This window comes from Boleophthalmus pectinirostris, unplaced genomic scaffold, assembly GCF_026225935.1.
Source record: "Boleophthalmus pectinirostris isolate CB_2022bp ecotype Guang Dong unplaced genomic scaffold, ASM2622593v1 HiC_scaffold_19, whole genome shotgun sequence".
Lineage (NCBI taxonomy): Eukaryota > Metazoa > Chordata > Actinopteri > Gobiiformes > Gobiidae > Boleophthalmus > Boleophthalmus pectinirostris.
The window spans coordinates 42,611,811-42,632,997 of record NW_026571140.1 but is presented as its reverse complement, the minus strand read 5'-3'; the positions used below and the strand labels follow the sequence as shown (position 1 = coordinate 42,632,997).

Below are 21,187 nucleotides of genomic sequence, written 5' to 3'. Positions count from 1 at the left end.
TACAACAAAACAAACAAGAGAACAACAGGTGTAGTCAGGTCAGGACCAGAGGTGTGGAAGCTCCATTATGGCCATGAATTGTTCTGCTTATTAGACCCCCACACCCTGTACAGGTCAAAAGGCTGAACTAACAAACAGAAACTGTAAACAAGTGTGTGTTAGTTTCAGAGTAGTTCCAGTGTAGTTAGCTCCTCCCTGCAGGCAGATATAAGGAAGTGTCCACCAGCGTCTGACCAGAACTGAAGAAGCAGCTTGGATGAGCTGAGAAATGTCTTTAACCAAAATAACTTTTGTCCAGTCGACAAACTGAATTTTCTCCTCGACATATTTTACTGTTAATTATAACACAAATTAGAAAACGGCGTAACATGGGCCTTTTAAGAAGTAAATTCACCCAGAGTCAAAAAGCTCCTGGTGGCTCGAACGAAAGAACTGCACTTCAACTTTTCAGTCAGTTTTTAGACAAATTTAATTAATCCTAATGAGATACAAATGAGGGAGAATTGAACAGCAAAATCACTTCTATTTACAACAGATTCACAGAAATGTATTGTCAAAAAAACAAAAACAAAATCTGCTTCAAACCCCAACCCCACTCCCGAATACCAAATGAAACATTGTACAGTTAAATCTAAAACAATTCATCTTAACAGAGAGAAATGCACGGTGCACAGTGGCAGAGTGGTTAGCCTGACTCCTCCTCTCGAGAAGGAGGTTGTGGGTTTGACTCCAGGTCTCCGCTGAAGCCCGTAGGTGACGTCCGGTGGAGGATTTTTGATAACATTCAAGATTTCTGTACCATTGTTGAGATAAATTAGCAAACTGAAATGTTAAAAGGCAGATTTGAAGGAAAGCAGTTGGGTTTTATTTTAAAAAGGAGGCAATTTTTGGTCCGTTTGTACGTTTAAGTTCACTTTGGAGAATCTGATGTCATCGTTTTCAGATGGAGGGCAGAAGTCGGTTTAAGTCTAAGGGAGATTTTTGAGAGATTTTAACAATGTTTGAAAGAAATTTACAAACTTAAATGAGTGTTTTCACGATGCTATCATTTCAATCTTGATTTCGATACCAAGGAATCGACTCAATACCGATTCTGATACCGCAAGAATGAAAAGAAACCCTCTTTATTTATAATAGCACATGATTTTCAACATTAAATAGAATTAATAGAACATGACTTTCAACATTAAAATTGTACGTTCTCTATCGAAACCTGCGAAAAATTCATATCTCGTTTCGATATTAGTTTCAGTATCGATTAGTTTCAGGTTTTTTTTTTTACATTTTTGACAGCTCTAATATGCAGGGTGTCCCAAAAAATCTGACATAAATTTGGCAATTCTTGTTGAAATAAGCTCAAATTCTCACAGAATGTACAAAAACTAGGGGGTGTAACGATGTCCAAGTCTCACGATACGATATCGTCACGGTATGAAACTCACGGTACGATATTTATTGTGATATCGTGGAAAAGCTCACGATTAGGGATGTAACAATAATAGTCCGACAGAAGCTGAACCGCATCAGCGCACAAGGAGCAAGCAGTTTTTTTCAGCGCTTATAGTTTATGCAAATGAGTCATGTGGTTTTAAGTTTAGTTTCTGTAAAATGTAAACAAATATGTAAAATCTGCATTAAACATGTTATTACTCAATGTATATTTGAGTCGTCCTCATAGAAAATAAAAAAACAAATTTAAATGATCCACCGACATTCAGTCTCAAGTGCCGTCCATTTGTTTTGCTTAATGCTCCTTATAATCCGGTGTTGCCTTATGTATGAAAATAGACGAGAGAATTTAGCATTATTGATATTGCACCTTATAATCCGAAAAATAGTTTAAAAGCCGGCGTTGCATGCTGGGAAATATTTTGGTCAGAGGCAAGAAACACGGTAGCGTCAAACACAGTGCGTAACCTCGCGTATTTATCCCCGATAACGGTAAATTCCTGCTGCATTATCGGATGCACAAATAGAAGCACGGAAGAAGGAAAATGTCTTTTTCGTATTCTGAGTGAAAAGAACCGCTAACGGTGAATTAAACGGCTTTCAAACATCCGCAGAGCAAACGTAGAAGATCCTAACAAACCGTGGACTCCAAAAAGTTCAACAACACATCGAGATTCTTGGAGGTTTTCATCTTTTCTGCTGTGAATGGCCCAGGAGTTTCCACCAAGTCATTGTGGATATCACCGAAGTGAATATTTGTCCAGGTAGTTGGAGATTCTGACTAGAAATTTGGTTTGGTCCAGGCTCTGTCGGGGTTGAAAAGGGTGATTTGTCGTCCGTCGATGCTTATGACCAATTTCTGGTCAAATGGTCTTGGGTCCTCTGCCGTTAGAGTGGAGAAATAACCGGGATCAATACCCTTTACGTGCTTTCTCGCTCCGTCCGTCATGTTGAATTAGTGTTTCTTGCCGCCGACCAAAATAATTCCCAGCATGCAACGCGCGCTTTTGTCAACAATGAAACTCGCCTATACGGTAATTGCTTTTAAAATGACGCCAAATTTTTTGGGACACCCTGTATATGCGTTTTTTTTCTTTCAACTCTGTAAATGACCTGTTAAAAGTGCACTGTGTAACTTTTCTGGTGGAGGCTCCGTCAAACGCTTTTCTCCGTGGAGATGTTACTGCTTTGTCTGGAATGTTTCACAGTGTGGCATTACTGGAGACCAAACCGGACAAAGTTACGGGTCAGATCTGTGGAGAGGCGACGCCGTTCACAGTCAGAATGCCTGTTTTTCGAAGTATTTTTGAGCTTTAAAGCCAACTGCGATTGAATAAATGTAAACCTTGGAACATTCCAGGCAGAGCGATGATGTATCCATGGAAACAAGCAAGTCATGGACCCTCAAACAAAAAGTTACACAGTGCAGCTTTATGTTATAGAAGCTCTCCCCCTCCATCTGAAATCACGACATCATCAGATTCTAAAACGCTGTGAACGTGTCGCTTTATAAATGGGTTTAATGCATGTTTCTCGTGGGGTTTTTGTGTTTTTTTTTTTTTTCGTGCGGTTTGGAGTTATCTCGCGCGGTGGTTGGCGAGCAGAAAGTCCTTGTCCGTGCAGGTGATGCAGAGTTTGAGGTTCCGGAGAGATCCGCCGGCGCAGTAAAAGGCCCAAACTCCCATCAGGAACAACATGACGTACGTGGGCACCAGGCTGGCCACGTACTCCGGGTTCTGGAATGTCTACGGGAAAAAAACACAAACGTAAAACTGTTACAGCAGGAGTTTTACCATCTTAAAACTTTAAAAAACAAAATTAGTTCATTGTAAATAGTTTGTAGTGGTTCAAAGTTCTTCCTGAATTACCTTAAGCATTCAGAACATCCTAATTATTCACCGTGATGAGTTTATAAACACTTTTTGCAACTTTTAGAACCCATTTCCGTGATATCCGTCATAGAAACTAGCATCCTAACAGCGCACTTTCTGATTCTTGGACAATTTAACACCACGGGGATGACAGTAGCTCAGTTGGTAGAGTGTTTGGCAACTGATCTGAAAATTGGACGTTTGATTCCAGCTCCCAAGACGCTTCATTTTTGTGTCGTCATGCACAGGACATCGGTGTCTGACGTCACAGTGACCACGTTTACATGATATTTTTTAATTATTCATTATTTTTAATTAATTAGTTCTGAATTAAAATATTCTCCTTCGAGTTTACATGGAAATAATAATTCTGAATTGAGGTTTACATGTAAAACCCGTTAAATCATCTTTATTTACTTCTGCTCAGCGTCTGGGGGTGGGGAAGAGTTATTTATTATTTATTTATTTATTTATCACATATAACATGACAATAAAAAGAAACACTAGATAAAAAGTAGGTGCTGGAAGAGGCAAAAAATCCAAAAGGGCTTATATTAAAGCCTCCACTTTATGAATACATTAAAAATTTAACATTATCGTTGTGCATAAAAAAAAAATAAAAATGTATGTATAGAAAAACTTAGTTCTGATTGGACAGAGACACCAATGTATTTATGTCGACAGAAAGAGAACACACACTTCAGCTGCTTTTTCAACTCCAGATCTGTTTGTGATGAGGAAATGACATTATAACATACAGTAGATCCAAATATAGCATAATATGGGCCCTTTAAACATCAGTTGTTTTTTTTTTGTTTTCTCACCAAACAGGAGACGGTGAGGTGGCTGACGATCACGGCGGCGACGGCCCACCACCGCTGCTTCTCACAGCCGTCGAAAAACACCACGCCCCAAAACATGTGAAGAAGAATGATCGCCATCGTCATGAACGCTGCGGAGAGACAAACAGAGACAGAGACAGAAACAGTGAGGGAGACACAGAGACACAGAGACAGAAAGACGTGATTGGTGTAGGGATGCACTGATACGGATACTGGTATCGGCCCAATACTCGTACTCGTTAAACATCTGTCGATACCATGCACCGATACCACTATTACACAGTATCCCAGTTTCGGTAACCAGGATACTGTGGCATGTAGACGCAGTATCCAGAACATGGGAACATAAATTTGAGTGCGCGTGTGTCCAAAAGACAAACAAACATGGCTGCGGCGAATTCTCCTTCCTTGTGCTTATCGCAGACGTCTGAGAGCTTCTTCATGAGGTCGATTATAAGGACCAAGGAGGAGGAAGGAGCAGTGAGGAGAAGGAGCTGTCGCCGCTTCAGGTGGATCTGGATCCTCTTAACCAGAGAAGCGGAAGCTACAGTTAAAACTATAACTCCTAGAAAACGGACTACAACAAGCGCACCATCCTCCACTACAGCGAGAGTCTTATGAGAATTCTTCACAACTTTCAGTCTTTTCATCACAACAGAGCCGACATAAATAAAGTGACTGTACATGAGTGAAATGACTGATGTTAAATAAAGAGCTTCGCTGCGCACGTACGATCTCTGAAAAGTTTAACGATGAATGAACCATCTCCAACGCGACACACGTACAGAACAGACTCACCATCAGCAGAACGGCCCTCTGTCACAAAAAAAGAACACTCATATTCCACTGAGTCGTGTCCTTTAGTCCGACAGAAGTTGAACCACATCAGCGCACAAAGAAAGAGCTGTTTTTTTCAGCGCTTATAGTTTTTGCAAATGAGTCACGTGGTTTTAAGTTTAGTTTCTGTAAAACGTAAACAAATGTGCGCAAAGCTGAATTACCGTATTTTCTGAGCTATTAGGCGCACTGTCATAAAATGGTCTATTTTTGAACTTTTTTCACAAATAAACCGCGTGGGACTCTAAATGAAACAACAGTGTGATGGGTGAGTGGTTTTGTTTGTTTGTTCGTTCACGGTGACTCTGGGCTTTGTTCAGTTGTGGCGTGTAGGGAGGGTGTGTCTGAGACCAGTGGATTATCGGCGTGTTCGCAGTGACTCAGTTGTTCAGTGTTGTGTAGAAGTGGCATGTTGCGCTCGCTTTTTCGGTTCGTTCCTCCGTTCCGTTCCTCGTCGGCGTGGAGTGATGAGTGTGTCTGTGTGTGTGTTTCGCTGTGCGGTCGCTGTCTGCTCCGTGTGTGTTTGCAGCTTTGTAATTTACTGAAGTCGTGTTGGGACACCCGAGTGGATTCGTGTATGGGGCGCTCTGGATTGCGCGGTCGTTTTTTGATGCGGTTAGAGGCTCAAGAGCGCGTGTAATGGCCCGGAAAATACGGTAAATATATCATTTTTGAGCATTTGTGAAGAATCCCTCAGTCGTCCAGGTAGAATCCAGCCTGGACAGAGCTGCGAAACATCTTCAACCAAACTAACTTTTGTCCAGTCAACAAACTGAATTTTCTCCTCGCCGTTTTGAGCATTTGTGAGATTATGTCAAAAAACCGGGACACTCCATTTGATCATGTCACGGGGATATGTGTGTCCCAGTTTTTCAGCGCATGTAAACAGCAGATCTGAATACTGACAGAACCAGGATATGACTAATAACTGGGATACTGATGAGCATGGAAACGCACTGTATGTTCATGGAAGTTAAAGTATCGGTATCGGTATTAGGGGTGTTCAAAAATATCGAAATATCAATATATCGTATTGTTTAATGTGATGATACAGTATCGATATCGGGGGATGCTGTATTGATTTATCACCAAGAGGATTTTTTGGTATATTTTACTAAATTATTTTATAACAGCTACAGTTTTGTTGTATGTTTGGAGGAAGGAAACTTTTTTTATTCAACACATTTGACATTTTCACTATTTTGATTATTAAAATGCTTGTGTTTCATATGAATTTTGTAGGCTTTATTTTTTGTTGAACCATACTGAATCGATTTGAAATATATCGTACTGAATTGTATCGACCTGAAAAAGCGCTGTATCGAGATATTTATCGTATCGTGACCTGTATATCGAGATATGTATCGTCAACTTCTTAAAAGGTTGTATAGAGGATTTTTTAAGGGAAAAGAAATACGGCGACAGTCCTTTTTCAAATGTTGTGCATGCGTGACACCACCTTCCTCCTCCACATAATCCCCGTGCGCCGGCGATTCAGTTACACTAGAAATGTAAGGAGTTTGACTGACAACCTAACAGCCAATAAATAAAGAGGGAGCCTCGTTGTCTATTGGCTGATGTTTATCTGGCCTCACTACGTCCACAGTTGATGGATTTTCTTTTTTTTTTTTTTTTTTTTTGTCATCATAATTACAAGGCTGCTGAGTCTTTGTAATGGTATTTTAAACTTTCACTGACAATTTGAAACTAAAAACAAATCCTCCATACAACCTTTAATGATACCCAGCCCTAATCGGTACACAGTGTTGGTACAGAAATGATTATACTCGTACTCGTATTGGTTTTCAAAAGAGGGTATCGGTGCATCTTTACATTGGTGGTTTTCAGATGTTTTTCATGTTTTGATGTCATATCCAAAAGGTAAATTCAGAAATGTTGGACTCACAGACTCTATAAAGAAGTGGATTAAGTTTTTCAGTGTAAAGTTAATTTAGTCAGAGTCGGTGGAGCAGAAAGCCACGTACATTTCACCAGCTTCATTTTGACACTGACCTGAGGAGAGGAAGTAGTGCTGGGAGTCTCCGTGGATTCCGACCGTCCCGGGACCCGCCGAATCGGCCAGAATATTCACCACCGAAAACGCGCCGCTCATGAAACCGAAACCGAGGCCCGAGACTGAGCAGAGACACAAAAGAGAGACATGTTATGTAAAGTGTGTGTGTCTGTGTGAGGGATAGACCTGTCATGATAAAGGGGCGTTCACACCAAAGCGTCAAAAAACGCCTTGACGCCTCTATTTGGACGCGTTTGCATTTGAGTTTAGACGCCCCCGACGCGCGTCTTTGACGCTGTGGACAAACGGGACAAAAATACTTGACGCGCGTCCGTTGCCCTGGAAACAAGAGCCCGGTCCCGGTCTTTTCCCGAAACAATATCAGACCAGACTGACAGAGTGTTTTTATGACATAAAACATCAGCGGAGGAGATCGGGTCGACGACTGGGGCGTATATATATTTATACTCCGCTAATGACACTGGATCAGTCCCGGTCTAGTCCTGGTCTAATCACGGTCTAGTCCCGGTCTAGTCTCGGTCTACTCCCGGTCTAGTCTTGTTTAGTCCCGGTCTAGTCCTTGTTTAGTCCCGGTCTAGTCCTTGTTTAGTCCCGGTCGAGTCCTGGTCGAGTCCTGGTTTAGTACTGGTTTAGTCCTGGTCCGGTCCTGGTGTAGTCCTCGCGATCTGCTCGGTGTTTGTGGTGTATATATTTATTCTCCGTTCATGTTTGTGGTTCTCGTTCTGGTTCTCGAGTCTTTCTTCCTGATAATAACGTCGCGTCTGACGCGAAAAGTTCAGCATTTTCAACTTCTTGACGCTGACGCTTTGGACGCGCGTCTTGGCTGCTGACGCCAAAACGCTGAAGACGCGCCGCGCTGACGCCAGATTCGCGCCGCGCTGACGCTGAAAACGCAGGACGCTCTAGTCGCGCGTCCACATAGACTTTACATAGAAACTGGACGCTTTGACGCCTTGGTGTGAACGGACCTTAACTCCCGCGTGAAGTCACCCTCATCAAACACAAACCCACACAAAAACTATGTCTGTTGTTTGTCTTTGGTTTGCTTTTTTTTTTGTTTTGGAGACATTAACGATTCTTTTAAAGGTCAAATTGGGGTCAGCAGCCTCCAAACTTCAAAATGCTCTAAAACCAAACACAAAATGGAGTCAATCATTTGTGCGTCATTTGTGCAATTATGGTTAAAAAGAAAGAGATAGATGGAGAGCAATAGAAAAGAGAGGAAAAAGAAAAGGAGAGAAAAATATAGAGAGAAAGAGCTGGTTAGAGCAATAGAGAGAGAGCGATAGAAAAAAAAAGAGGAAAAGGAGAGAGAGACAGAGGGAAAGATGGTTAGAGCAATAGAGAGGGAGAGCGATAGAAGAGAAAAGGAGAGAGAGAGAAGATAGAGCGATAGAAAAGAGCAAAAAGACAAGGAGAGCGAGTGATAGAAAAAAGGAAAATGAAAAGGACAGAGAAAGAAAGAGCGAAAGAGTTAGAGCAATAAAGAGAAGGAGATGTAGATAGTTAAAGAAATAGAGAGAGAGAGAAGAGGAAAAATTAAAAGAAGAGAGGTAGACAGAGAGCAACAGATCAAGAGAGAGACCGATAGAAGAGAAAAAAGAAAAGAAGAGAGATAGAGATTTGAGAGGAAAAAGAAAAGAAGAGAAAAAGAGATGGGTAGAGCAATACAGATGAGAGAGAAAGATAAAAACAGGGTGATAGAAAAGAGAGGAAAAAAAGAGGTTTTTTTTACCGTAGGCGAGTTGTTTGATGGAGATGGGCATCGTCTCCTCTTGACTCAGAGTCAGGAGACCCTCATTGGCTTTTCTGGAAAATAAAAACACATTTATAAACAAATATTCTCCTTCCTGCTGTCATCCGTTTATTCATCCTTTAATTTACTCAACTGCACAATGACTTTTTATGTTGTTTTTTTACTCCAGATGCCCCGTCACAATCAGCGGGTTACGTGTCTGTGAGGTGAAACAATGACAATCTGAACCGGTGACTCTCTGGTTGGAGGGCTGAGCTGAGCTGTGCCGCGCCGCTGTTGTTACACTTTTTAAAATAAAACTATCAAACTCCTCTGTCCCTTTATGTTCATGAGGGCGACTCCCTGACACTGAACCCGGCTTCAACAAACTGAAAATAGGACGAGATGTGCAGGTTTCTTTGTCTCTGCGGGGACAGTGACGTCAGGCTGGGGGTGTTCTGCCTGTGTGTCTATTGTGAAATGTTCAGCAGTTACCGCGGTGACGCAATGATGCACGCTAGAACAATAACGACCAAAAAAGTTATAAGACTGTGTGAAAACTCAAGAAAAATAATACAAAACAGCAGGAATCATCTGACATGTTTTTGTATAATATTGTTAAAACTCAGATTTATTTTTTTATTCATTTTTTTCTGTTATTTTCTTCTTATTATTTTTATTCATGTCTCCTGTAGAAAAAGGCGCTGTCCTGCTGCAAGTCGTGAAATCTGCAGCTGAAAACAGTAATCGAGCAGCAGAAAGAAAGTTTGGAGTGAGCGAGGAACTGGGGAAAAGCGGGGATGGAGAACACAGCATCACGGGAACCGGGAGGACGCACCACGAAACTTTCCTGAAGTCACTGGATGGACAAAGTCTGGACTTCAGTGACACCGAAACCATCCTGTCGGGATTCAGAAAGACCGAATAATTCTAACTGGAACTGACGCTGAGTCTGACGACAGCGACACAGAAGAGGAAGCGGCGCTCGGTTTACCTCCGGAGGTCGAGGCCGAGTTGTTCAGAAGTGAAACCGAGGATGAAGAATTGAATGGATTTAGTGATTTGGAGTGAGACGGAGAGTTTGTTCAACTTGTCCTGTTCTGTTGTTTATGTTATAGTTTATCTGAAGAACTGTGAAATATGTGACGTTAACAGTCTGTTCTTCTCTCTTCTGTTGTTTTTACTACAACTTGACTTTCAACTGGAAAATGTCGGTTCCTGGTCTCAGATTTTATAAAATAAATTTCCCCAAAAAGTGCGACTTATAGTCTGGAGCGACTTATACTGTAGTCCGGAAAATATGGTACATTGCGAAAACCAACGCTACATTCGATACTTTAAGGACCTGAAATGATTTGAAGCTGAAAACAGATGACTTGGACTTGACTTGGATATGGGCCACTGACTCAAGACTCGACTTGGACTTGCCTGTATTTGACTTGGGACTTGACTTGGACTTAGGTCAAAGACTTGAGACTTACTTGAGACTTGCAAAACAACGACTTTGTCCCACCTCTGGTATCAAAACTAAAACTAGTATCGAAACTAGATACAAATTTTTCACATGTATTTATACAAAAAAATTGACAAGACAGAAATGAAGCTTTCCTGAATCACTTTAGAATGATTGTGAGCTGGATCAGAACAAGTATAAGAGCACTTAGACTAGTATACGCCTGTGGGAGCCTAAACCCAGTTTTGTAATTTTTTCATTACTGAGATAATTAGTCTTATTTTGTTAATTTAATATTTACTTAAAATGCATGATTTTTAGTATTTTGGTCATTCTTTATGGTTAACATGATTATTTGTTGATTATTTGATAAAAATATATATATATATCTATTTACATTTTTCTTTCAATTAATTATTGCTAATGTCAATCATAAGTTTACTTAAGTAATGTTTAATTTTTGTATTATTTTGTGTCTATGGCTCCTTATTTAAGGCGAGTGCAGGTGCATCATGTGAGTGTGGAGTGGAGCCAACCAGTTTTTGACCTCCTGTCACCTGTACGTTAAAAGTTCCCCTTTTTGTATGTATTTGTATGTCCCAATTATGTGAACACTCAGTAAAAAGTTTTTAACTGCACTTGGATCGCTCTCCGTGGATTTTTTCACTTTTGAGGCATTTTTAAAAGGTGGAACAAGGTGCGCAAAGCGTCAACTCTGGCTTCACAAATGTTTGGACCGTACAACGCCCATGGACCACGATGGAACCTCACTAGACCACTGAGGGATTACACAAGCCCACATGGGAATAGAAAAGAAACTACTATGATTTAAAGTTGAAAATTCACAGTAAATTGTTTAAAGAAAGGGTGTTTTTGAGCATCAACGTGGTATCGGAATCAGTACAGAGTCTATTTCTTCGTATCTTAGTAAATGGAGTTTGAAATCAGATCAGTGCCTTTGCGTTTGTTTCGGTCTAAACTCACTTGAGCAGTTTGTAGTAGGCGAATCTGAAGGTTTCCTGGAGCAGCACCGACAGCACCACCCCGAAGATGAGCAGCCCCTTCTGCTGCGACAGACTGTTTTTATCACTGATCTGAACCGAGATGAACCAGACCAAAGACGAGAGCAGCAGAGACACCAGCCAGAAGAACGCTCTGAGGAGAGACACACGGAGAGACGAGGGGTTAGAGAGGAGCAGACTAGTCCTGGTTTAAGTCCTCGTCCACTCCTGGTTTAGTCCTGGTTTAGTCTTGATTAAGTCCTGAGGGGGGTTATGGAGAATCATACAGGTCTTGGTTTGGTCCTGGCTTAGTCCTGCTTTAGTTCTGCTTTAGACTTGATTAAAATCTGAGAAGGGTTATGGAGAATCAGACTAGATTAATTCCTGGTTTAGACCTGGTTTAAGTCCTGGTTTAGACCTGGTTTAGTCTTCGTTTTGTACTGGTTTAGACCAGTTTTAGTCCTGGTTTAGACCAATTTTATACTTGGTTTAGACCTGTTTTAGTCCTAGTTTATACACATTTTAGTCCTGGTTTAGTCCTGTTTTAGACCTGGTTTAGTCCTGGTTTAAGTCCTGGTTTAAGTCCTGGTTTAAATCCTGGTTTAAGTCCTGGTTTAAGTCCTGGTTTAATCCTAGTTTAAACCCGTTTTAGTCCTGTTTTAGTCCTGGTTTAGACCTGGTTTAATCTTCGTTTTGTACTGGTTTAGACCAGTTTTAGTCCTGGTTTAGACCAGTTTTAGACTTGGTTTAGACCTGTTTTAGTCCTAGTTTATACAAATTTAATCCTGGTTTAGTCCTCGTTTTGTCCTGTTTTAGACCTGTTTTAGTCCTGGTTTATACTTGTTTTAGTCCTACTTGGGTTAGATCTGTTTTAGTCCTTGTTTAGTTCTTGTTTAGACCTGGTTTAGACCTGGTTTAGACCTGGTTTAGACCTGGTTTAGGACTAAAACCTGATTTCAGATTCACAAATTCAAAATAAATTGAATGATGAGAGCAGGTCTGGACTTGAACGATACGAGAGATATTAGAGTCTCATTCTGAGTTATGACACTTCAGGCTGCAGCTGCGTTCACTTCTCTGAAACGTGAGTCTTGTGCTCGATTGTCAGTTCAGATTTCAGCCTTTTTGTCAATTCTTCCGGATGTGTTTAAAACGTGAACTCTGAACAGAATCCTATTATTAAAACACTGAAAATCAAAAACGTAATCGCAATGCTTGACCAAAAAATATCACCAAATTGTTCAGAATAATTTTCAAACTGTATATTATTAGTATTCCTTCTGTATTCCTGCAACAATAACTATGGGATAACTTAATATCAAATGGTGACCAAAATTTCTAAATCAAAAACAGGTACACCCTTGGTTTTTTGGTGATTGGTAATAATAAAATTGTGAAACGAGTTTGTAATTAATGACAATTGTTGTGCAGAGACCATTCATGACGAACATGAGTCAGTATAGTCACATTTTCTTTGTGTTTTGGTCATTTTTAAGCAGATTTTCTGTATTTTATTGTATTATGCCTCTCTTTACTGTTGACAAGTTTGAAACTGGTCAGAAATAGAGACACCAGGGATATTTTGTGTATCAAACTGGGACAAATCTGCTTTTGGTTTAGACCCGTTTTCGTACTTGTTTTAGAAATGAGGACTAAAACAATAAATAATGTCTATTCTTGTTCAAAAAATAAAATACCGCGGTGGGCTATATACTAAAGTGACCAGACGTCCCTGTTTACTTATTTCAGGGTTCCCACTCTTTTTCACTGACAGAATTTCAACATTTTTCCATGACTTCTTCATAACCTAAAGTGAATACTACTACGACTACATGTGTAGAATTGATCAGACTTTTAGTGCTAAATATGAAATGTTAACCCTTTCCTAATCTTATGGTTTGGGATTATAGTAGGGGTGTGCAAAAATATCGGAATATCGATATATCGTATCGTTTAATGTGATGATACAGTATCGATATCGTGGGCTGCTGTATCGATATATCACCAAGAGGATTTTTACATGTGTTTTACTAAATTATTTTGTTTAAGCTACAGTTTTGTTGCTTGTGGAGTGAAAGGAAACTCATTTATGTGACTCATTTGACATTTTCACTGTTTTGATGATTAAAATGTTTGTGTTTCATGTGAACTTTGCACAAGACGTGGTTTAACAAACACTTTTAGTATCACAGACATGATTTTGCCTTTATTTTTTATTGAACTGTATCGAATCGATTTGAAATATATCGTATCAAATCGAAAGTGCACTGTATCGAGATATGTATCGTATCGTGGCCTGTGTATTGAGGTATGTATCGTATCGGCAACTTCTTAATGATACCCAGTCCTAGATTATAGTTTTTAACATTCAAAATACTATACTAAAATTCCATGACTTTTTCAGGCCTGAAAAATGACATTTTCAATTTCCATGACTTTTCCAGGATTTCTTTGACCGTGGGAACTGAGAGAGGCATAAATTGTCATTTCTTTAGGGAAAATACAAAAAAATCTCCTTAAAAATGACCAAAACACAAAGAAAACATGACAATAGTAACTCACATGTTCGTCATGAATAGGGCTGAGTATCTTTAAGAAGTTGCCAATACAATACATACCTTGATAAAGTGCACTTTCGAATTCGATACCATTCAATACGATATATTTCAAATCGATTCGTTGCGGTTTAATAAAAAAAATTAAGTCTAATTCATGGCTGTGATACTAAAAATCTTTGTTAAACCACTTCTTGTGCAAAGTTCATATGAAACACAAACATTTTAATCATCAAAACAGTGAAAATGTCAAATGTGTCGCATAAATGAGTTTCCATCCTCAAAACAAGCAACAAAACTGTAGCTGTGACAAAATAACTTACTAAAATATACCAAAAAATACTCTTGACGATATATATTGACACAGCAGCCCACAATATCGATACCGTATCATCACATTAAACGATATATCGATATTCTGATCTTTTTCCACACCCCTACTCCGACTTATTTATTTATTGTCCCAGGTTTCAAAATTTTTGACCAATTTGACACCTGCCAGCATTAAATAGAGGCATAAATTGTGATTCGTTTCGGTAAAATACAAAAAAAAACTGCTTAAAAACGATGAAAACAAACAAAATGTGATTATACTGACTCACATGAATGGTCTATGCGTAACTGTTTTCTCGTTTCACAATTTTATTATTATCAACCACCAAAAAACCGAGAGTGTCCCAGTTTTTGATTTAGAAATTCTAGTCATTCAACTTTATCCTGAAAAATAAATAAATCGTAAACAGAAAGTTGCTCTTCCCGGGCTAACTCCGCTGTAGCCGCGTTAGCTCCTTCCCCTCATCGGCGCATTAAACTTTCTCTTTTTTTGCCGTAAATGTGGCATTAAACCGCGGCACATGATTCCTCCGGAGGCGCACCCACCCTGCGATCAGAAAGATGACCCGGAGCGGCTCCCGGGACACGGTGAACACGAACAGGGCGATCGCGGGGCCGAACGCGATGAACGTACAGCCGAAGAACACCGCCGCAGTCATCCTCCACAACGTCCCCCAAAAACACTGCTCTCACGGCGGGGTAAAGGCTCCGGGGCTGCGGGGCTGCGAGGGGGAGGCTCCGGGAGAGGCTGCGGGCCGCGGGTGCCTCTGTGCGGGGGGAAAAGCGCGTGATTTGAGGTAAAAAAAACTGCGGCTTTTTGTTGTTGTGACGCCGCGGCGCTTCCTCACAGCGGTCACGTGATGAACGCGGAAGTGCGAGTTTCTTCTGCTGAAGTTTGTTTGTGACGGAAGTGACAGGGCGCCCCCCAGTGCAGGGAATGTGCAAGGTCTCAAACAAAAACTAGATTTTTACTTTTTTTTTTTTTTTTTTCTTCCAAGATTTCCAAGATTTTGAGCTATTTAAGGTCTGCTTCAGTCCAGTTCAGTATATAAAATTTTTTATACTTATATTAACATTTTTAAATAATTTATTAAATTTTAAAAATATTTATATTATATTTTTAATATATTTTTTTTACATATTTATTTATTTAACGTTCTCCCCCCTCACATTCAGACCGCCCCTTCAGTCGATTCTTTTAAGTCTTGTTTAAAAATGCACTTACTTGCTGGCTTTTAACATGGCGTGAGTTTTTTTTTTTTTTTTTTTTTTTTATTTTGTTTGCTATATTTTTTTATTTACTTGCTTATTTATTTATTTTTTTATTATTTTATTTGATGTGTTAGTTTATATTGTGCGTCCTCTGTGCAGCACTTCGGAGACTTTGCATCGGTAAAATGTGCCATACAAATAAAGTTGGACTGGAATACTATTTTGTGATGTATGAGTTACTGTGTCCAAGTAATTTCCTGGGGGATCAATAAAGTCTGTCTAAGTCTAAATTAGATCTGGTTTAGTCCTGGTTTCTTTATTTTTTGTACCACAAAGATTTTCACAAGATTTTAAGTTAGGCTATATACGTAGACCCTTTAGAGTCTTTTGTCAGGTCTGATTCAGTTTTTTAAATTTATATTAGACTTAGACTTAACTTTATTGATCCACAAGGGGAATTATAGTAGCTCACATATCGCAATATAATACGCCACAAAATATCTGTGCTTACGGCCCCCAAATGTCCAGTAAAGGCCCTGTGTAATGTGACGAGTGAGCTCCTGTGCCCAAGTAATTTCCCTTGTGGTTCAATAAAGTCTGTCTGAGTCTAAGTCACGTTGGGTTTAGTCCTGGTTTAGTCCTATGTTTTAGTTCTATGTTTTATTTGTTTGGTTGTAGGTTTATGTCAGGGGTCGGGTCTGGTTGTGAAATGATGGTTAAAGTGAAACTAAACAGTAAATACACTTATTTTTTGCGAAATAAACAGAGCATATGGTGTTTTTAAATGCGCTATTCACTCTTCCTAGTCTTTTTTTTTTTTTTTGTGTGGCAATTTTAAGGGCAAACTAGGTTAAATTGCAGCAGTCACAATTCCTTCAATGGACACTGAAAATTCAAGTACTATATGACATCACACATGACTGCCCTGATCCCAGACAGGTGCAGAGGTGGAGTTTGAAGGCTGGACACCTGTTGGACCAATCACACTGTTCCTTTTACCTCCAGTCTTTCCTTTATGCCCAGTTTTGCAGCTCTGATTGAAATGTGTTTGTGGGTAGAGTTTCGGTGTTTAGGTTTTGTATATTTGACTGAGACAAAAAAGAAAAAACACAATTTTTAGGTAGTGCAAACATGTTTATAAAGTGTTGTTTTTACAGGGAGATGAACAGAGTGGATGATCAGTAAAGTTTAATAAAAAAGTCGGCTGTATTTCAAACACAAAAGCAGTTTCTGTAAATCGTGTGTAATCTGGTTTAAAAAAAAAAAAAAAAAGTCTGCCGCTTCAGGCCTCTGTCTCGAACATCTTCTTCCTGCCGTCCATCCCGGATTTGTCCTCGATGTTTTTCCTCCAGTCTCCAGAACGTTTCTCCTGAGGAACGAAGTACAACTCTTGTTTAAATGTAATACAAAAGTGTTTATTTTAAAGTACTACTACTACTACTAGTAGTACTAGTCCTGGTTCAGTCCTGGTTCAGTCCTGGTTTAGTCCTGGTTCAGTCCTGGTTTAGTCCTGGTTCAGTCCTGGTTTAGTCCTGGTTTAGTCCTGGTTCAGTCCTGGTTTCAGTCCTGGTTTAGTCCTGGTTCAGACCTGGTTTAGTCCTGGTTTAGTCCTGGTTTAGTCCTGGTTCAGTCCTGGTTTAGTCCTGGTTTAGTCCTGGTTTAGTCCTGGTTCAGTCCTGGTTTAGTCCTGGTTTAGTCCTGGTTTAGTCTGGTTTAGTCCTGGTTTCAGTCCTGGTTTAGTCCTGGTTTAGTAGTCCTGGTTTAGTCCTGGTTTAGTCCTGGTTTAGTCCTGGTTAGTCCTGGTTTAGTCCTGGTTTAGTCCTGGTTTAGTCCTGGTTCAGTCCTGGTTTAGTCCTGGTTTAGTCCTGGTTTAGTCCTGGTTCAGTCCTGGTTTAGTCCTGGTTTAGTCCTGGTTTAGTCCTGGTTTAGTCCTGGTTTAGTCCTGGTTTAGTCCTGGTTTAGTCCTGGTTTAGTCCTGGTTTAGTCCTGGTTCAGTCCTGGTTCAGTCCTGGTCTCACCTCGTCTTTGGTCTCCTTCTTGACCTGTTTCAGATTGGCTCTCAGGTCCATGGACACTTTGTGTTTGGATCCGAGCAGAGCGGCGAGCATGGCGTCCGCAGACATCCGGACTCTCTTCAGCGCCGGCTTCCGGAACTTTCCCTTCAGATCCTGCAGCTTAATCTTCAGGTCGTCAATCTGAAACGGGACGGGAAGAGAAATGTGTGTGAAATTTACAACAACACTAAAAACTAGGGTTGTCCCGATCCGATCACGTGATCAGAAATCTAGTCGAGTCTCAGGTCTGATCTGGTTCTGGTCTGGTTCCTGTTTTGTCCAGTTCATTAAGTTTACTAAGTTACACATTCCAAAACCAGACTGTGGTAAAAGGAAAGATTTTCAACAATGATGATTCATGGTTAGAAAAGTTAATAAAAATAAAAAAAACTAAAAACTTTTGGACATTTGATTTTTCACACAAAGTTCAGTCCAAATACTCCACACTGAAATCAACACAATCTGATCCCCAAACATCCTGGATCTGATGCTTTGCTCTTAGTTCATTTCATAATGTTTTATAGAAGTATCGGATCAGGACTCGGTAGATACTTCAAATCAAAGGACTCGGACTCGCGGGCAAAAAAATGTGATCGGGACATCCCTACTAAAAACACACAAAAAAAGACCAAATTATGCTATTTTCTGATCTGTTCTAATGTAGTTTCTTCATCACAAACAGACAAAAAAAAAGTATATATATATATATATATATATATATATATATATATATATATATATATATATATATATATATATATATATATATATTATATATTTATATTTATATTTTTGACGTAGTGATAATCCTGATTTTCAATTTATTTCATTTTCTCTTAAATTCTGTCTAGTTTCTTCCTCTAGTGTCTGAACTAAAACCACATGTTTACTGAGAGAGGACTGACACAGAATTGAAAATAAAAATTCTTAAATCCTTAAATTCTTTCACCTCTTTGTCGGACTTTGAGACTTTGAGCTCCATGTCGTATCGTTCGTCGTCCACGAGATCAATCGATTTATGCAACTTTCTGCACAGCTCCTGAAGAAAAAGAGAAGAAAAAGAAGGTTCAGTCCTGGTTTAGTCACGGTTTAGTTCTGGTTCAGCCCAGGTTGAGGCCTGTTTTAGCCCCTGGTTTAGTCCTGGTTTAGTCCTGGTCTAGTCCTGGTTCAGTCCTGCTTTAGTCCTGGTTTAGTCCTGGTCTAGTCCTGGTTTAGTCCTGGTCTAGTCCTGGTTTAGTCCAGTACCTGTAGGTCTTGTACACTCTGGGGCAGTGACAGTTTGGGGCAGTTTTCGTTCATGTAACTTTGTTTTTCTTTTTCTTTTCTCTCGGCCTCCTCCTCGACCATCGCCTCCCCGACCTGCAGCAGCAAACTCTGACACACACACAGGAAATAAAACAAAAACACCACAATCATAAGGTACAGGTCAGATCTGTGGAGAGGCGACCCCGCTCACAGTCAGAATGTCTTTTTTTTTTTTTTTTTTAGGTATTTTTGACTCAGTTTTTAAGGCCAAAATACATCAACAGCAGCGAGAAAATATACACAACACACACAATTCATTAATACAAAATAATACAGTCTGAGGTTTTCTGTAAAGTGTTCTCTTACCTTGAGGTAGTTCCTCCGAGACACTGACATCTTTTTACTGAAAAAATAATAAATATTTAGTTGTTGATGAGGTAATTTGGTTTTATTTAAAGGTCCTGTATTACAAAAAACTGACTCTTTTGAGCTTGAAGTCATGTTCTAATGTTGTTTCCTCCTCCAAAACAGACCTGGAGTTGTGTTTTGTTTCATTCACACGTTTGAGTAAATCTTTATTATCTTATTTATCTTATCTATTATTATTATCTACATCCCCAAAGCTCAAAACACTCTGTTCCCCTTTGTGAAGTGGTAGTTTTCAAGTGAACAACTACCTTTTATTTTTAGTTCAGTATCCATCCATTTTTTTTCGCTTATCCAGGGCTGGGTTGCGGGGTCATCAGTCTAAGCAGGGACTCCCAGACTTCCTTCACCCCAGACACTTCCTCCAGCTCCTCCGGGGGGACCCTGAGGTGTTCCCAGGCCAGCCCAGAGACATAGTCCCTCCAGTGTGTCCTGGGTCTTCCCCGGGGCCTCCTCCCGGTGCAGATCCGAAACAGATGTCCTCCTCTCAAGTGCTCCTCTCGACGTGGAGGAGCAGCGGCTCTACTCCGAGCTCCTCCTGTGTGACTGAGCTCCTCACCCTATCTCCACCCATCCACACTGATTTGCTGGGTTCGTGACATTGCTCAGCCACCCTGCGGAGGAAACTCATTTCAGCCGCTCATTTCAAAGTCATTTGTATTCACAATCTCGTCCTTTCGGTCATTACCCAGAGCTCATGACCAGAGGTGAGGAGGAACGAAGACTGGCTCAGTTCCCTCTTCACCACAACGGTCCGATACAGCGACCGTATGAGTGTCGGCAGTAATGCGGTCACTGTATCGGACCGTTGTGGTGAAGAAAAGTCAAAGCTCTCGATTTACTTTTAGCCTTCATTTATATGTTGACAGTCTGAACAGAAGAGGGAAAAGTGGTGTCGCGTATTAACTTTTTATTCTGCGTTTAGACGAGCATTTTCTAGAGTAAATCCTCATGCATATGGTGATGCAAAAGTGTGTGGAATTGGATTGTGTTTGCATGCCCGGCGGCTCGGTGGTGATGTATGTGACGTAAACGTGTACACGACCTGAGCAGATCTGACCAGAGTTTTGCGTCTTGGGCAGTTTAGACAGAAACACTACGGCGAAGCGTGTTCAAGCGTGGTTTCAGATTTTTGAGTTTTTAAGCCCCAAAAACGCCGTCACCGTCTAAATGAAATGCACTTCAGATAAAACATTTTGTAATTTTTACCTGTAAACGTTTTCGTGTAAACAGACCTTGAGTTCAGCAGAAATAAGTAAATCCAGGTCTGAAATTATACACATGATTCTAGTGAAGGTGTGTGGAGTTTAAAACAGCACTTCTTGTATTACCACATGACATCACAAGGTGGAACAGCATGTTTTCTGTTTGAGAGAAGAAGAACTCAGCCTAAATTTGCAGAGTTGGTGAGTTAAATGTTTGTGAATAAAAAAAAAAACAAAACAACACAACTCCAGGTCTGTTTGTGACAAGGAAACAACATTAGAACATCAGAAAAATGGCGTAACATGAGCCCTTTAAAACTAAATCTATGAAATTAACTCCATAAAACCAAAAAATTCTAAACTGTACGATACAAATAAATAAATAAATATAAACAAAATAAATAATTAAAAAGTTGTACTCACTCAGACATGGTGAAGATCCTGGAGCAGATCAGGCAAATGCTCCGGAGCTCAGAGACGGACGCTTTTATAAACTCTGGTCCAGGTTCAGTCCTGGTCCAGTCCTGGTCCAGTCCTGGTCTGGATTTAGGTGCCGGGGGTGTGGTCTGGGTCTCGGCTCGGGTCTTGGGGGGGTCTTGTGGGTCCAGTTGGTGCGATGGTTTTTAGAGGAGGGGCTCTGCAGTTGTTCTTTGCTCCGCGGGAAACAGCTGAGATGCACCGAGATGTTTCAGTGCTGTTCAGTCCTATTTATAGATAATTACGTAATAAAAAACATCTATAAAAGGTGCACTGCGTAACATTTCTGCTTGTCTCCATGGAGATGTTATTGCTTTGTCCAGAATATTCAATGCTTATGTTTATTTTTTACAACACATTTTACAATTAAGCTTCCAGAGTGTAAAATGAAGAAAATAAAAAGGTAAATTGCCAAAAATTTGGTCATAGCAGTCGTAAAATGTTCCACAGTAAAGCT

The 21,187-nt window shown here is 40.1% G+C and overlaps 2 protein-coding genes across 2 annotated transcripts; both read right to left on the bottom strand.

Moving 5' to 3' along the window:
• Positions 1–444: 444 nt before the first annotated feature.
• aph1b (APH1B gamma secretase subunit) lies at positions 445–14,979 on the bottom strand. Its single transcript, XM_020929028.2, has 6 exons — positions 14,658–14,979; positions 11,207–11,377; positions 8,770–8,843; positions 7,013–7,135; positions 4,145–4,272; positions 445–3,194 (listed from the first exon to the last, which is right to left on the bottom strand). The coding sequence occupies exons 1-6, from the start codon at positions 14,768–14,770 to the stop codon at positions 3,027–3,029; spliced, it is 777 nt and encodes a 258-aa protein (XP_020784687.1). The 5' UTR covers positions 14,771–14,979; the 3' UTR covers positions 445–3,026.
• A 1,523-nt stretch (positions 14,980–16,502) lies between these two features.
• LOC110164019 (troponin I, fast skeletal muscle-like) lies at positions 16,503–21,159 on the bottom strand. Its single transcript, XM_020929029.2, has 6 exons — positions 20,677–21,159; positions 18,989–19,025; positions 18,623–18,751; positions 18,327–18,416; positions 17,342–17,518; positions 16,503–16,692 (listed from the first exon to the last, which is right to left on the bottom strand). The coding sequence occupies exons 1-6, from the start codon at positions 20,682–20,684 to the stop codon at positions 16,606–16,608; spliced, it is 528 nt and encodes a 175-aa protein (XP_020784688.2). The 5' UTR covers positions 20,685–21,159; the 3' UTR covers positions 16,503–16,605.
• Positions 21,160–21,187: the final 28 nt, after the last annotated feature.

What these genes read in the sequence shown, in the direction of transcription:
- aph1b (XM_020929028.2), bottom strand. Translation starts at nt 14,770, where the DNA reads ATGACTGCGGCGGTGTTCTTCGGCTGTACGTTCATCGCGTTCGGCCCC. An exon ending in GCCTACTACAAACTGCTCAA is followed by an intron (nt 8,844 to 11,206) that starts GTGAGTTTAGAC and finishes TTTATTTTCCAG; the next exon opens with AAAAGCCAATGAGGGTCTCC. An exon ending in GCACTACTTCCTCTCCTCAG is followed by an intron (nt 4,273 to 7,012) that starts GTCAGTGTCAAA and finishes GTCTCTCCGCAG; the next exon opens with CGTTCATGACGATGGCGATC.
- LOC110164019 (XM_020929029.2), bottom strand. An exon ending in AGAGTGTACAAGACCTACAG is followed by an intron (nt 18,417 to 18,622) that starts GTACTGGACTAA and finishes CTTTTTCTTCAG; the next exon opens with GAGCTGTGCAGAAAGTTGCA. An exon ending in AGAAGGAGACCAAAGACGAG is followed by an intron (nt 16,693 to 17,341) that starts GTGAGACCAGGA and finishes TTCGTTCCTCAG; the next exon opens with GAGAAACGTTCTGGAGACTG.